The sequence below is a fragment of the Elephantulus edwardii genome, unplaced genomic scaffold (assembly GCF_000299155.1).
Source record: "Elephantulus edwardii isolate Elephantulus edwardi_28Jun2011 unplaced genomic scaffold, EleEdw1.0 scaffold00377, whole genome shotgun sequence".
Classification (NCBI taxonomy): Eukaryota; Metazoa; Chordata; class Mammalia; order Macroscelidea; family Macroscelididae; genus Elephantulus; species Elephantulus edwardii.
Window position 1 is genome coordinate 454,523 of NW_006400127.1, and position 14,566 is coordinate 469,088.

A 14,566-nucleotide genomic window follows, 5' to 3' on the forward strand; every position below is an offset into this window, starting at 1 on the left:
ATCTAGACCAAGAACCTGTTGTCTGAGCAGAGCAAAGGAACGCTGCATGGTTCAAAATCAAGAAAGGAGTATGTCAGTGGTATATCCTATCTCCATACATTTTCCAATCTATATGGCGAATAGATCATTTGAGAAGCTAGACTTTATGAAGAAGAAAGTGGCATCAAGATCAGAGGAAGACTCATAAACAATCTAAGTTATGCAGATGATACAATCTTGCTGGCTAAAAGCAAGGAGGACTTCTTGAAGCACTTGCTGCAGATGACCAAGGACTATAGACCATAGTATGGACTATATTTCAGTATCAAAAAGACAAAAATATCTTCACCAATGGACCAGTAATCAACATTATGATAAATGGAGAAAAGTTTGAAGTTGTCAACAATTTCATCTTACTTGGATCCATAATCAACATCTTTAGCACTAGAGGTCAGGAGATTAAAATACAAGTTGCACTAGGAAAATCTGTCAAGGACCTCTTCAGAATGATAAAGAGGAATGTCAGTCTAAAGACTAAGGTGCACCTCATCTAAGCCATGGCCTTCACAATTTCTTGCTATACATATGAAAGTTGGACAATGACTAAGAATGGCAGAAGAAGAATTGATGCCTTTGGGTTGTGGTGCTGGAAAAGAGTATCAAACATACCACATCCTGTCAACAGAACAAATAGGTCTGTTGTGGAGAAAATAAAACTGACATATGTGCTCCTTGGAAGGAAGGACCGTGAAAGTCTGCCTCACATATTTTGGAAATATTTCAGCAGTGGCCAGTCCTTGGAGAAGGACATCATGCTGGGAATGGTAGAAGGTCAGTGCAGGAAAGGAAGACCTTTGATGAGATGGGTTGACACAGTGATTGTGGCAATGGGGTCAGGAGTGTCAAAGATGGTGAAATTGGCTCAGTTTAGAACAAGGTTCAGAATCATTGTTCATAGGGTCGCTGTGAGTTGTAATCTGCTTAACAGTATATACAACAACAATATTGTACCTGGTACATAATTCTGAATAGAGTCAATAAAATTCATTGCCATCCAGTTGGAACCAATTAGTAATGTAGCTGATCCTCCAGGCTTTTGGAGGCTGTAAATCTCAGCAGGAGATTGCCCATCTTTCTCCTGCAGAGTGGCTGGTGGATTTGCACTATCCAAAAGGTAAATAACCTATGGGTTAGCAGTACAATTTCCAATGGACTTCACGACCAGCGCTCCTTTGATACAGGCTGTTTGTATATGACATCAAGTATACTACCATTCACAGTGACCCTAAGAACAACAAATCTGAACCTTGCCCTGTTCTGCACCATCTTCTTGATCTCTGTCCTGCTCAAGCCCATCATGGATATCACTGTATCAATACATCTCATGTAAGAGCTTCAGCTCTTCCTCTCTTTCACTAACCCTCTACCTTTCCCAGCAAGTTACTTCTCTCTGAAGACTGATTCCTCTTGAAATGATGCCCAAAGTAATGAGACAAAGCTTTCCCACTCTTGCTTCTAAGGACCACTTTGGTTTTACTTCCTTCAAGGCAGATTCATTTATTCTTTTGGCAATTCATGGGATATTTAGTACTCTCCTACAACAACACAATTCAAAGGCATCGATTCTTTCATCCTTAAGTTATTGCCCAACTCTCAGATGCATAGGAAGCAACTGAAGAGATCAGATGTACCTTAGTATTTAAAGTGATATGCTTGCTCTTTGGTACTTTGGAGAGATCCTTGACAAGAGATTTCCTTAGAACAACACATTTTTTTTAAATTTCTTAAGTGTTGCTACCATGAGTATTGTTTATGGATCAAGTAAAACTGTTGACAACTTTAATCTTTTCTCCACTGTGATGCTGCCTACTGGTCCAGTGATAAGTATTACTTTCTTCATGTTGAGATGTAACCTATATTGAAAGCTGTAAGCTTTGATCTTCTGCAATGTTTCAAGTCCTCACTTTCTGCAATACAGATTGTATCATCTGCATAATGCAGCTTGATCATGAATCTTCCTCCAAGCATGATGCCACATTCTCAAGTAATTTCTCAGTATACAGATTTAATAGGTATGGAGAAAGGATACATAATAGGCATTTAATAAGCATCTGTTTAGTAAGTGAATGCAGGGGAGGAAAGCAATATTCATACTGATGTAGTTGGTGATTGGCCAGCTTGAAGTTCTGTATATTTGTAACTAAGAAAATTCTTTAAGTACTTAGAAGCTTAAAGGTTGACAAAATTATGGTGGCAGCCTAATGCTAGGAATGGTTTAACAAATTGTTTTCTGGATTTAAAAACTCCAAAAAACCCCATACCAAAAAAACAAACCCTTCTCTGACCATCAGGTTAATTCTGACTCATAGAGACCATCCATCGGATTTCTAGGCTGTAAATCTTAATGAGAGAAGACTCCCATCTTTTTCCTAAGAAGCAGCTGGTGGGTTTGAACCTCTGACTTTTTGGTTATCCGTGCAGCCCAATATACATTGCTAGGTACATATCATCAGTGTTGGAGTGCAGAGTGGAGTACAAAAAAAGATATAAGCTGGTCTTTAAATAAAAGATAACACATAAAAGATCAGAGCTGTAATAGATATAGATAAAAATTAACATAAAATATTAAGACATTGAATAATGAATGATTCAGACTGAATGTATTAAAAGAAGTTAATCAGTTGAAATGGACAGCAATGTGAAAATAGAAAGTCACAGTAGTAAATGCCATTTTTAGGTCTATACAAAGAAAAGGGAGACATAACAGTCTGCTCCAAGTATTCTGATCCTCTTGGAAAGGATATCTTTGTCTCTAGCAGAAGTGGCATCCACTTCCTAAACAACGTGCCTCTGGAAACTCTATGAACTTTGATAAATGCTGATAGTTATAGAAAGGCTTCAGGCATTTTGTTCATAGGGTCGCTATGAGTCATGCTCAACTCAACTGCAATCAACAGCAGCAACAACATATCTATCTATCTATCATAGTTTGTAAGTAAGGAATAGCTTTGAAGGAAGGACATACCATATTGGGAATAAGGCAGGTTAGCAACCTATAGCTTCACGTTTCAGCTCTTTTAAATCAGCAGCAGTTCATCATTGTTCAACAGTGAGACAGAGGGAGGAACTTTTCAATTGGAATGTGGGCACAAGGAAGCACAGGTAGAAAGCTATGGCCATTATTTTTAGACTTGATAATCAGAACATTTTATTTAATAATTTTTGATTGTCTTCATCTGTATGGAATCTCTGTCTTATTTCTGAGGCAATTAAAACCACATCTAAAGAGCCTATTAGAGGCTTTATAAAAACATTGACATTTTATCTCCCTCTTGCCATCCGCAGTTGCCTTTTTCTTTTTTTCTTTGCCATGCACACAATGAGGGAAGAGTTAGGTCCTGCTTTCTAATATAGAAAAAGTGTGTGTGTGTGTGTGTGTGTGTGTGTGTGTGTGCATATGTACATATTTTGGTAACCTCCTGGCTATTGAGAAAAAGCTGAGTATAAATGCCAACAAATAGGAGAGGGAACCTTACCCCATTAGGAAGTTTGGTTGCATAGTGATTAAAATGCTTGGCTGTTAAATGTTGGCATTTCAAACCAACCAGTCATTCTGTAGGAGAAATATGTGGCAGTCTGTTTTTTGAAAATTTACAGCTGGTGGGTCATTTCTTCTCTATCCTACAGGGTTGTTATGACTTAGAATTAACTCCATTACAGTAAATTTAGTTTTAAGAGCCCTTATCCCATCAATGAATATGTGAATCTTGTTGTGTTATGTGCCGTCGAGTCATTTGCGACTCATAGCGACCCTATGCACAACAGCCCTAAACCCTGCTCTATCCTGCGCCAACCGCACCGCCTCTGACACACCCATCGCGATTACCCCAGTCACCGAATCAATCCATCTCATAGAGGGTCTTCCCCTCCTGCGCTGTTCCTCCACCCTCCCAAGTATGATGTCCCTCTCCAAGGACCCGTCTCTCCTGGCAACATGTCCAAAGTATGTCAGACGAAGCCCCTGAATCCTTGCCTTCAAGGAGTAGCTTGGTTTAATCCTCTCCAAGATGAATCTGTTTGTTTTCCTGGCAGTCCATGGTACATTCAGTACTCTTCTCCAGCACCACAGCTCAAAGGCATCAACTGTCCTTCTGTCCTCCCTAGTCATTGTCCAACTCTCTGATGCATAACAAGCGATTGCAAATACCATGGCCTGTATCAGGCGCACCATAGTCTCCAGAGAGACACCGTTGCTCCTGAGTACTTTAGAGAGGTCCCTAACAGCAGACTTTCCCATCACGATACGCTTTTTGATTTCCTGACTGCTGGTGCCAAGAGTGTTGACTGTGGAGTCGAGCAAACTGAAGCTGTGAACAATCTCAATCTCTTCGCCATCCATCCTGACGCTGCCAATTGGTCCAGTGGTGAGAATCTTTGTCTTCTTGACATTGAGCCTCTTATAGTCTTCTAAAAAAAATCACATATTTCTCTCTTTGGCTTCTGTTGCTTCCTTCTCTCTTGGTTGCTCTCCAGTCTTTACTCCATCTTTTCCTGTCTGACTTCACTTCTCTTTGTAAATCTTTGTCATCACTGTAGATATTGACTAATCTGTAATGCAGTCACCTTAGGAACATGCACTTTAGGAATGCTGGATGTGTGTTAGTAAAGACTGAAGATGAAGTCAACAGAACGATTCTGTTTAAGAATCTGGGGTTATGATTCAAATTGACTTCATCACTTAACAATCCAGTGATTTGAGTCAAATCACCTAACTTCTCTATGCTTTCCTGTTTTTTACTATATGTGTTGCCGAAGCGAGCACTATGCTTTCCTTCTACCACCTGTAAACTGGGGCAATAGCTCCTATTTCAAAGGGTAGTTATTAGGGTCAAACTGAAAACATATCTATAACAGAATGGTAAACCTCAGTAACTATTAGCACTATCAGATATAAAATGTTTACGGATGGGTGTTGGAAATACTTGATATAGGTGGAATGAATACTCAAATTTATTTGAGAATCAGCAGAATAAGGTGCTTTGGTGGAAGAACTATTGGGGCAAAGTGCTAAAGAGCAAAGATGTCCGTTTAAAAGTCTGAGGTGTTCCTGATCCAGGTCATGGTCTTTTCAGCTCTTTCTCATGCATGTGAAAGTTGGACAGTGAGTGAGCATGACTGAAGACGAACCAATGTCTTGGGATTGTGTTGGAGAAAAGTACTGAACTCCATGGACTGCCAAAAGAACAAGTCTGTCTTGGCAAAAGTGCAACCAGGGTGCTCGTTAGAGGCAAGGAGGGTGAAATATGCATTACATACTTTGGGTATATTTTTAGGAGTGGGCACTCCTAGGAAAAACACATCATGCTGGGAAAGTTGGAGAGTCAGTGAAAGAGAGGAAGACTCTCAACAAGGATTGACATAGTGACTGTACAGTGGTCTCAAGTATATCAGAGGTCGTTGAGGATGGTGCAAGGTTCAGCTCTATTGTTCCCAGGGTCGCGACCAGTCTTAGTCTACTGAATAGCAATAGGCTATGTGGGTCCAAGGGTTGTTATGAGCAGAAATTAAATGGACCGAGTTTGACTTGTTTTAGAGCTTCTGGGGTGCACACAGAGGGTTGTTGTTGTTGTTGTTTGTTTAATCAAATGACAGTGATCTTGTGATAAGCTGAGCATGAAAAACCTCTGGCGGGGGCTAAGAATCTTTAGTAAAGATAGTACTAAGGGGAAGGAGGGTTATCTGTTCAGGGTGGAGAGATGGTCAGATCTGTTTGAAAGTTTCGGAGGCATACATTGCAAAGGCGGCAGGGCAAGGATGCTGCACGCCTGTGGGCGAGAAAAAGAACGAGTAATCTGGGACCTCTATAGTTACTATTTGCTTTTTTTGTTTGTTTGGCGTTGATTCCACGCAGTTTCCTACCTTTGCCTTACATCGCCACGAGTAGAGTTGGGGAGCCCACTCCACTCTCGAGGGGCTCAACTTCCAACGGGGCAAAGCCCTGCGAGGAAAGCGCGTGCCGGGCGGACTGGCGGAGGCTCGCTCCCGGCGCTTCCCAGGCTAGCCAGGCGCCTCCACCTCGCGCGCGCCTCGCGCTCCAGCCAGCGGCCGCGGCTCAGCGCACCCGGCGGGAGGCGCCGCGGGACGTTTCCGTCTGATCCTTCCCTCCTCCCCCCAACCCTCGCGCGCTGACTCCATCCTCCTCCTCCCCGCCTCCTGCTGGGAGCCGGGCCCAGGCGGGAAGGGAGGGAGCGGGCCCCGCGACTGCATCATTCCGCACAGGCTGCTGCAGGGCCAGAACGAGCAGGTGGAGAGAGCCAGCGAGACGCGAGCCGGAGCGCACCCGCGCGAGTTGGGGGACTGCAGTGACGCTGCCCGGGAGACATGGCGGCTGGGAGCCTCTGAATAAGCAGAATCTGGAGGCCCCTCATCGCCCCCGGCCGCTGCAGCCCTGGCCATGCTGCACGGCTGCTGACCGCACGCAGGGGCCAGCCCAGAGGACACATGCGGCAGCAGCTGCCGCCTCGCCCCTGATTTGCTCCTCTGCATTCTCCATGTTGCATTTCTTGTCAGTTTCTCCGGCAGTGTAGCTGCTGCTGGAAGAGGGGCCAGCAGGACATTGCTCTCTGCTCATCCATCTGCCACACTTTTTCTTTTCCATTTTTATCCTCCCCCCCATTTCCTTCCCACCCCCATTCTCAGCTCTGCTTTACTACCCCCTCCTCCCACCCCTACCTTGGTACCTTCTCCCTGCCTTCATCCACCGAGGCTATGGCCGCAGAAGAGATAGTGCAGACTGTGGACCATTATAAGATTGAGATAGAGAGGCTGACCAAGGAGCTCACAGAGACAACCCACGAGAAGATCCAAGCTGCCGAGTACGGGCTGGTGGTGCTAGAAGAGAAGCTGACCCTCAAACAGCAGTATGACGAGCTGGAGGCTGAGTACGACAGCCTCAAACAGGAGCTGGAGCAGCTGAAAGAGGTGAGTTTCCTGTCACCTCCTTTCGGCCTCCTCCCGCCCCCCCAACTCCCACTCTTCATTTATAAAAAAGTCAGAAAGGATGTGATTGAAAGGACCATTTCTTCATCATAGAGTTCTTTGTTGATAAGAGAAGCTTGAAAGTGACCATTGTTTTCCCCCCAAGAGAAAAAAATTGCTCAGGAAATGAAATGTATATACTGGAATTTGGGAAGCAGTCGTTGTTTAGGCTGTGGGGGAGGGAGATTCATGAGTCTTCAAGTATTTGCATTTTAAAACGACAGTCGTTGAGGTTGGAATGTATAAATCAAACTTCCAAAACTATTGTTGTTTTAGTCCAGGTTTCAGGGACAATCTCATACTCCACAAAGGCTGTGGATAGGTTTTTAGCCAAGGACTCCAGGCTGTGGGTACAGAATTTTTGGTACATCAGCTTTCACTTGAAAGTAACCACTCTTTGATGAGAAGAGTGAGCTGTTTATTAGAACTCCTTGGCCATCTCATTTGACAAAGGTTGGACAGTCAGTCTTCCTTCTCTTTGGCTGTGAGCATTCTTGTCATTAGGCTGCAGGGGAAAAACAACTCTGCTGCCTTGATTTAACTTCAGAGCGAGGCTGGGCCATGCCCAACCTTATGAGGTCACCCTGATCAGGGAAAATTGAATTCACCTACAGATGATCTGAGTGGAATACATGCACTACCTGCTTACCTTTATGTTTCAAATGAGAATCTCCTGATTGAAATAATGTAAGCAAACAAGCATAGGTCATGGAGAAAACACTTCTCTTTCCTCCTTGAATATTTTGGTTTCTTCTAAAGATTATCACATGTACTGAAAGAATATGATGAACGTGCTTTAATTTTCTAGAAAATACTTTTAGGTCTAATACACACACATGTTATACTGTTAGGAATATATGTGACTACATACACACACACATACACATACAAAAATAATCTTAAGGAATTTTGTTTTTTCTGATTCCTGAGACACTATGAGCAGCAAGCAAATTTATAATTTTAAATGTAAACATTGCTTTTCTTTGGCATGTCTTTATTTTGAGGGGCATATTGGCATTTTAAAATGTTAAGTTTCCTTTGGTATAAAATATGGTAAAATTTTTTCTTTAATAATATGCTCGAACTATTTTTTCTTTTGCAAAAAAGTGTCTTTTTTGTGTGTGTATATTATTACCGTTAAATGACAATAATATCCAGTCAACTTGTTTTCTTATTTTGTATACTACACAGTTGACATTTATACTCTCAGCTATTTCTTGCTTTTATTTTGATTCCTTAATACCAAAAAACATAAATGTGATGCATGTAGTAAAAAAGTCCAACTAGTCATCTCATTTTTGCCTATCAAATGGTAAATGTCTAATTTATGGTGTGGAGGTTTTGTTTTGATTTTTCCCCCCTTCTGTTGAACACTTAGGTGTCTGTTCTTAACAAAAGTTGGGCTAGTTTCTATTTTCCAACATAAATTAGGTTTTAGTTGCATATGCTTCAATTTAGTGATCTAAAACTTGGGAAGTAGGAAACAGGATAATGGCTGTAACTCTTCAGAGAATGATGTTATCTACAACTATCAACACTGCTTTGCCAAGACACAACTGCAAATCAGACAGTGTCACGTCATCACTACATTGATAAAGGAGGCAGAATTATTGAAATGGAACATAACATAGTATGTTATAACTGTTAACTGACCTTTCTGCTTGATTTAAACAACCCACATGTCGTTTTCTTTATGAGAGCATGAATTTTATTTTTTTTTTTTAGAGCATGAATTCTTCAGGGAAGGAATATTTCAGTTTTGTATCCAAAGTCCTTCGCACAAAATCTAGCACATAGTGGACATACAATTAAATTGCATGAACCAAATACATTTGTACTGGAAGAAGACATACATTTTTAGGTGTTCAGTCATCAATATTAGTGTCAGAGAATGACTAAGAAATTTAGGAAGTGACCAGTTAAAAAATCCCCAATTTATATCAGCTTTGTCATGGGTGATGGGGAAAAAATGAAGGGGGAAAGAAAAGGTTTTTGGAGGTATAACAGATCTTAATACAGGATAATACAGATATCCATTTGCTTTTCTATTAAATGTGAACACATTTTTGTTTCATACAGCTGGAGGTTACTAAGCAGTCATTAAGGCAATTTTTACTAAAATAAATTCATAAATTAGTGGCATTTAGCATCAGTATAATGAAAATTTAAAATTTCTAATGAACATGCTCAATTATGTAAAAATTTTTAGAACAATGGATTGTTATTTTTATCCTTTAAACATATTGTTGACTTTAGTTGAACATGCAAATTCAGACTCAAGTGCTATTTCCTATTTGAAAAATGAATCCAGAACAAACGTGTAAACTGAAATATGCCAGTGATGATATCATATAGAAGCCATTTTTGAAAAACATGTTTATTGAGTGCTCTGCTTTTCAAAAAGGAAATATTGTTCATGTTCACATATGGATAATATATAATGACTGTTGCTTTGTATCTTATGAGGAGCTCTAGTGCTCTGCTCTAGTATGTTGTCTATTGGGTTTCTAACCAAACTGTTTGAATCTATCCTCAGGAGGATAGGCTCTCTTCCCCTCTTAAAGATTCAACGGAAGGTCTTGATGAGTCAGAATCAGTTTGTTGGCAGTGAGTTTGGTTTATGGGTTTTTATCTATAAACTAGCCATGAAAGAAATGATTTCTTTTTAGACTATTTTGAGAAAGTTTTGGTTAATTGGACTAATTTGTGGGAATGTTAAGAGGAGAAGAAAGACTGTACTAAGTCCAGGCCGGGTATTGACAATTTGCAGTGCATTGACAGGGCTCCTCTGTCCAGGTTTTCTTTTCACCCTCATCCCCAGCATAAGAAGTGCTATGACAGTCTTGCAAGTGAACGACATTGCCTGAAGATGGGCAGAGCTGTAGGTGTCTTCATGAATTTTCTTTGCTAGTTATTTCTTCCTCCAAATGGTTGCTTTTAGCTAGGCTTAAAATAATTTAGGGCCCTGCCCTGTGCCTACTTGGCATGACTGCTCTGATTCTGTTCACAAAATGACGCTTGAAAGAAAAGTTAGGGCCTGAAGAAAGGATGGCTGCTGACACCATTGTTTCTTATCTCGTTTTCATAATACTTTTTACAACTGGGCAAGGCAACATGTGCACTTGCATATGTGACCATGATTTTTTGTTTCACAAATAATGTTTGCTCATCAGTGACTTGAGTACCTTGGTTATTGTACGTTTGTGATATTGTAAATTAGCACTATGAGTCTGTCATTTAGACCAAAACAATCTGAGGAAAAGTCAAAGTTTTAAAATAATTTAAAAACAAAATATACACATATATAACAAACACTAGCTACAGTGGGTGTTTTGCTTTTTTTCTTTACATTTAAAAATATAGTCAAAACTTGAAATATAGTTGTTGTTGTTCTTGTTATGTGCCATCAAGTCGCCTACAACTTATAGTGGACCTATGTGCAATAGCCCTAAACCCTGCTCTATTCTGTGCCAATCTTGTCTCTGACACACTTATTCTCAGTACCCCAGTCACTGAATCAATCCATCTCATCGAGGATCTTCCGCTCCTGTGCTGTCCCTCCACCCTCCCAAGAATGATGTCCCTTTCCAAGGACTGGTCCCTTCTTGTAACATGTCCAGAGTATGTCAGACAAAGCTTCAGAATCCTTGCCTCCAAGGAGCAGCCCGGTTTCACCCTCTCCAGGATGAACTTGTTCTCCTAGCAGTCCATGTTGTTGCTGTTGGAAATGCATATACCAGAATATGCATTCCTTCAGCAGTTTGTACATGTACAATTCAGTGACATCGATGATTCTTTAGTTATCTTACCATTCACATTTTCCTATTCTGAGTTGTTCTTCCTCCATTCACATAAATTCACTATCTGCTAAGATTCCCATTCTTTCAAGTTGCTGTTTTCAATTAGATGGTATATAGTTTTTAAAAAGTGTAATGCTCAAGTCAGGCATATTTTTACTAAATAAACTGAAAATGCAGTAATATTTGAAAAGACCCGCTTACACCTTTAGGGAATTTTGGTGGCCTAGGGGTAAGGAGCTGTGTTGTCATTCTTGAGGCACTTGGATGGAATTCAGTGTCTGCTCCAAAGCAGAAAGACGGACAGTCTCCTTCTATGCACCTCATTGCCTCAGATTACCTGCTGGAGGGTCAGCATTGGGCTGGTTCCAACTCAGTGGTACAGAAGAGCCACCTCCATAGAGGGTGGCTTAGGGGTAAGGAATTGTGCCACCAACCCAAAGGCAAGCAGTTCAAAGCCATTAGCAGCTTCACTGGAGAAAAATGTGCAGTCCCTTCCCTTGCAGTTTATAGCCTCTGAAAACTCAACTGGAGGATCAATTAAAACAACTCACTAGTAGTATCCTTAGAATGGGACAGGTCAGTGTTCTTGATAGCATTTTAGGGGAGTCATGGGACACCTTTAGAAAAGTTTTGCAGCTTGGTTACAATACATTGTGGACAAAGAATCTTGAAGTAATTTTCCTGTTCATTTTATCAACTGCTTGCATGGAGACATTCAACCAGCTGCAGAAGATGGACTTGAGGAGCAGGTAGCAGCTTCTCCTGGAGCCAGCTTTCAGGGTTTCTATTTAATCCTTGTTAAATCATTTAAGAAATAAACATTTCAGCTGTGATGCGAACACAAATTCTATGCTTCTCTAGCAGTTAGAATCTACCAGCAGCTTCTCTGGAGAGAGATAGACAGTCTTTTCTCTTGCAATTTACAGCCTCTGAAACCCAGTAGAGGGTTAACTATGGGTTAACGCTGACTTGAAGGCAATGTATTTTTAACAATACAGTTTTAAAGAAGCCTGGGTGGCCTAGTATATTAAGTGTTCTGTTAAGTGAAAGATTAGTGGTTTCAAATCCACCTCAGTGGCAGAAAGATGGTCAGTTTCCTCCTCTGATGATTTACAACCTCAAAAACTTGATGGAGAGCAACCATGAATCAGAACTGATTCAACAGTAGTGGGTTGATGCAGTTTTAAAGAATGCTACACTAAGGGCTCAATGAACACTGCTCAGTGACCAGGATTCATCTTTAAATAGAACGAACCTTTTCTTCTCTTCATCTAAAAATATTTAGAAATACTTATATTAGAAATAGTTTAGAAATATTTCCATTTGTAAATTCTAAGTCATGAAGTCATGTGGTGAAACGAAAAATGCCAGATCCTTTTTCCAGTTTGTGAATAAACATGAAGAGAATGCCAATACTTTAATTTTTTTATCCACCTAAACTAGCTTTTAACCTCTTTAGTTTAATAAATAAAATTTTTATTTTATACTGGTTTATTTGCAAAGTTCATATACACTGTTCTTCACACCAGATATTTCCCATTTTCTTTACCCACTTCTTCCTCCCCCATCAAATTATGTGACCACAGGATTAATCCCCCCATCCTCACCCATCAGCTCCCCCTCTCCCCCTTTGGATCCTTACACACATTCTACAATAATGGTATTATGCATGTTGAACTAGCATTTGACTTCTTTTTTACTTTTAAAAATGAGACATAATTCAAGTTAATTAGCAAATTATTTTAAAAATCTAAAGTACATCACGGCATCAGAAACTATCAGAAACTTCAACAAACACGCACATACACTATCAGATCTCTTTTTGACACAGATTGTTCAGGCTTATCCTGTCCTTTTTTCATTTTTATTAATTTTAATAAACATTTACAAAGATTTTGAATTTCCATTCATTCATTGTTGCACTTTTCTCCCTGCCCACCCCCCCCCCACCAGTTCGCTCCTCTCTTTGAAAAGAAAAAGAAAAAATAAATTCCTTCTTTGGTATACAATTCGCCCATCCCCTCCCCCCCCACCTGCACCGAGTACACTTCTTTATGCAACCTTAATTCTGAACTCCTGTGCTAACCATAATACTCAGTCATATATCGCCTCTAATATGTTCTTTCCCTCATCTGTTTCAATACAGTATACATAATTTATCAAGTTTTTTCTCAGTCTTACCCCAACCCTGATGTCAGTCCCATTCTACAACAGTGGCACCATGCGGTATTTGTCCCTTTGTGCCTGAGATATTTCACTCAGCATAATGCCCTCCAGGGTCACCCATTTTGAATAATATTGCATGAGTTTCTTGTTTTTCAATGCGGCATAGTATTCCATTGTGTGAATATACCACAGCTTCTCTATCCATTCGTTTGTTGATGGGCACTTAGGTTGCTTCCAACTCTTTGCTGTTGCACACAAAGCTGTGATAAACATGGGTGTGTATATATCTGCTTGGATGGCAGTTATAATCACTCGGGTATATTCCCAGTAATGGGATTGCTGGGTTAAATGGTATCTCTATTTGCAACTTTTTGAGAAAGCGCCACACCGCTTTCCACAGTGGTTGCACCATTTTACACTCCCACCAACAGTCAATAAGGGTTCCAGTTTCTCTACAACCTCGCCAGCATTTGTTGCTTGCTGTTATGTTAAATTTTGCTATTCTTACTGGGGTGAGATGATATCTCATAGTTGTTTTGTATCCTGTCCTTTTTATCTCAATTTAATATTGATCTCTGGGTAAGTTATTTCTCAAATATGATTTAGTGATATTTCATAATCTTCTATTACATTCACTATGCTGTCATATACATGTATAGTATACATACTGGAGGGTTTGCCAGAATTTTTAGATATTTATAGATATTCTCTTCATGGATTAAGGCCTGAAACAGGCCATCATATTTTCATTTGCCTCATATGCATGTGAAAGTGGGACAGTCATAAGGAAGACCAAAGAATTGATACCTTTGAGTTGTTATGTTGGTAAAAAGTATTGATTATACACACCAAAGGAACACACAAGTCCGGCTTATAAACAATACAGTGTTCCTTTAAAACAGGGGTGGTGAGATTTTGAAATACTTTGGACATATTATAAGGAGGGCTCAGTCCCTGAAAAGGACATCATACTTGGAGGGTCAGAAAAAAAGAGGAGGACTTTTAAAAATATGGATTGACACAGTGACTGCAAGAGTGGATTGGAGTGCAGCAGAGGTTCTGAGGATGGCTCAGGACTCAGCAGGGTTTCATTCTGTTGTACATACTGTTGGGATGTGTTGGAGCCTGCCTGACATCACCTAAGAACAATTGGCTCCATGGCACACTTGTAGTTACTGGTGGAAAATTTGAAAATGTGATCATTATTACATCTTTAAATATATGATACAGACCTTTCCCTCATGAGATTATACCTATATTTAGGACTTTGAAAGAGAGGAGGGCATAAAAAGATTCATGATCTTACTATTAAAGAATTCATTAGGCTGATGGTAAAAATAAATGAAGTCAAGAGGTTGGAAAATAAATTGTGAAAGTGGCAATGGAAACTTTTTGATTCAGGGATGAGTAGCCATTGAAAGGAAATGAAACAAGCATTCAGTGCCTTCCACATCATCTCTAATCTTCAAAATAGCTCAGAGGATTATTCCCTGTTTTTGTAGTGAATAAATTAATTAAGGAAAACATTGGATTACTAAGGGCTCCATCTAGGACTTTGTATGTTTTCCCCACTAATTCCTATA

General features: G+C 40.2%; 1 protein-coding gene across 3 annotated transcripts in view; it reads left to right on the forward strand.

Annotated features, from left to right (window-relative positions):
- Nucleotides 1-6,639: 6,639 nt before the first annotated feature.
- BICD1 (bicaudal D homolog 1 (Drosophila)) overlaps nt 6,640-14,566 on the forward strand; it is a 312,684-nt gene continuing 304,757 nt past the window's right edge. Inside the window, exon 1 of one of the 3 annotated variants that reach the window (XM_006902178.1) lies at nt 6,640-6,960. In XM_006902178.1, coding sequence (XP_006902240.1) covers nt 6,748-6,960 — 213 coding nt within the window. In that variant the 5' untranslated portion in view covers nt 6,640-6,747. The remainder of the gene's footprint in view (nt 6,961-14,566) is intronic. The other 2 variants (XM_006902179.1, XM_006902180.1) reach the window with 2 other exon arrangements.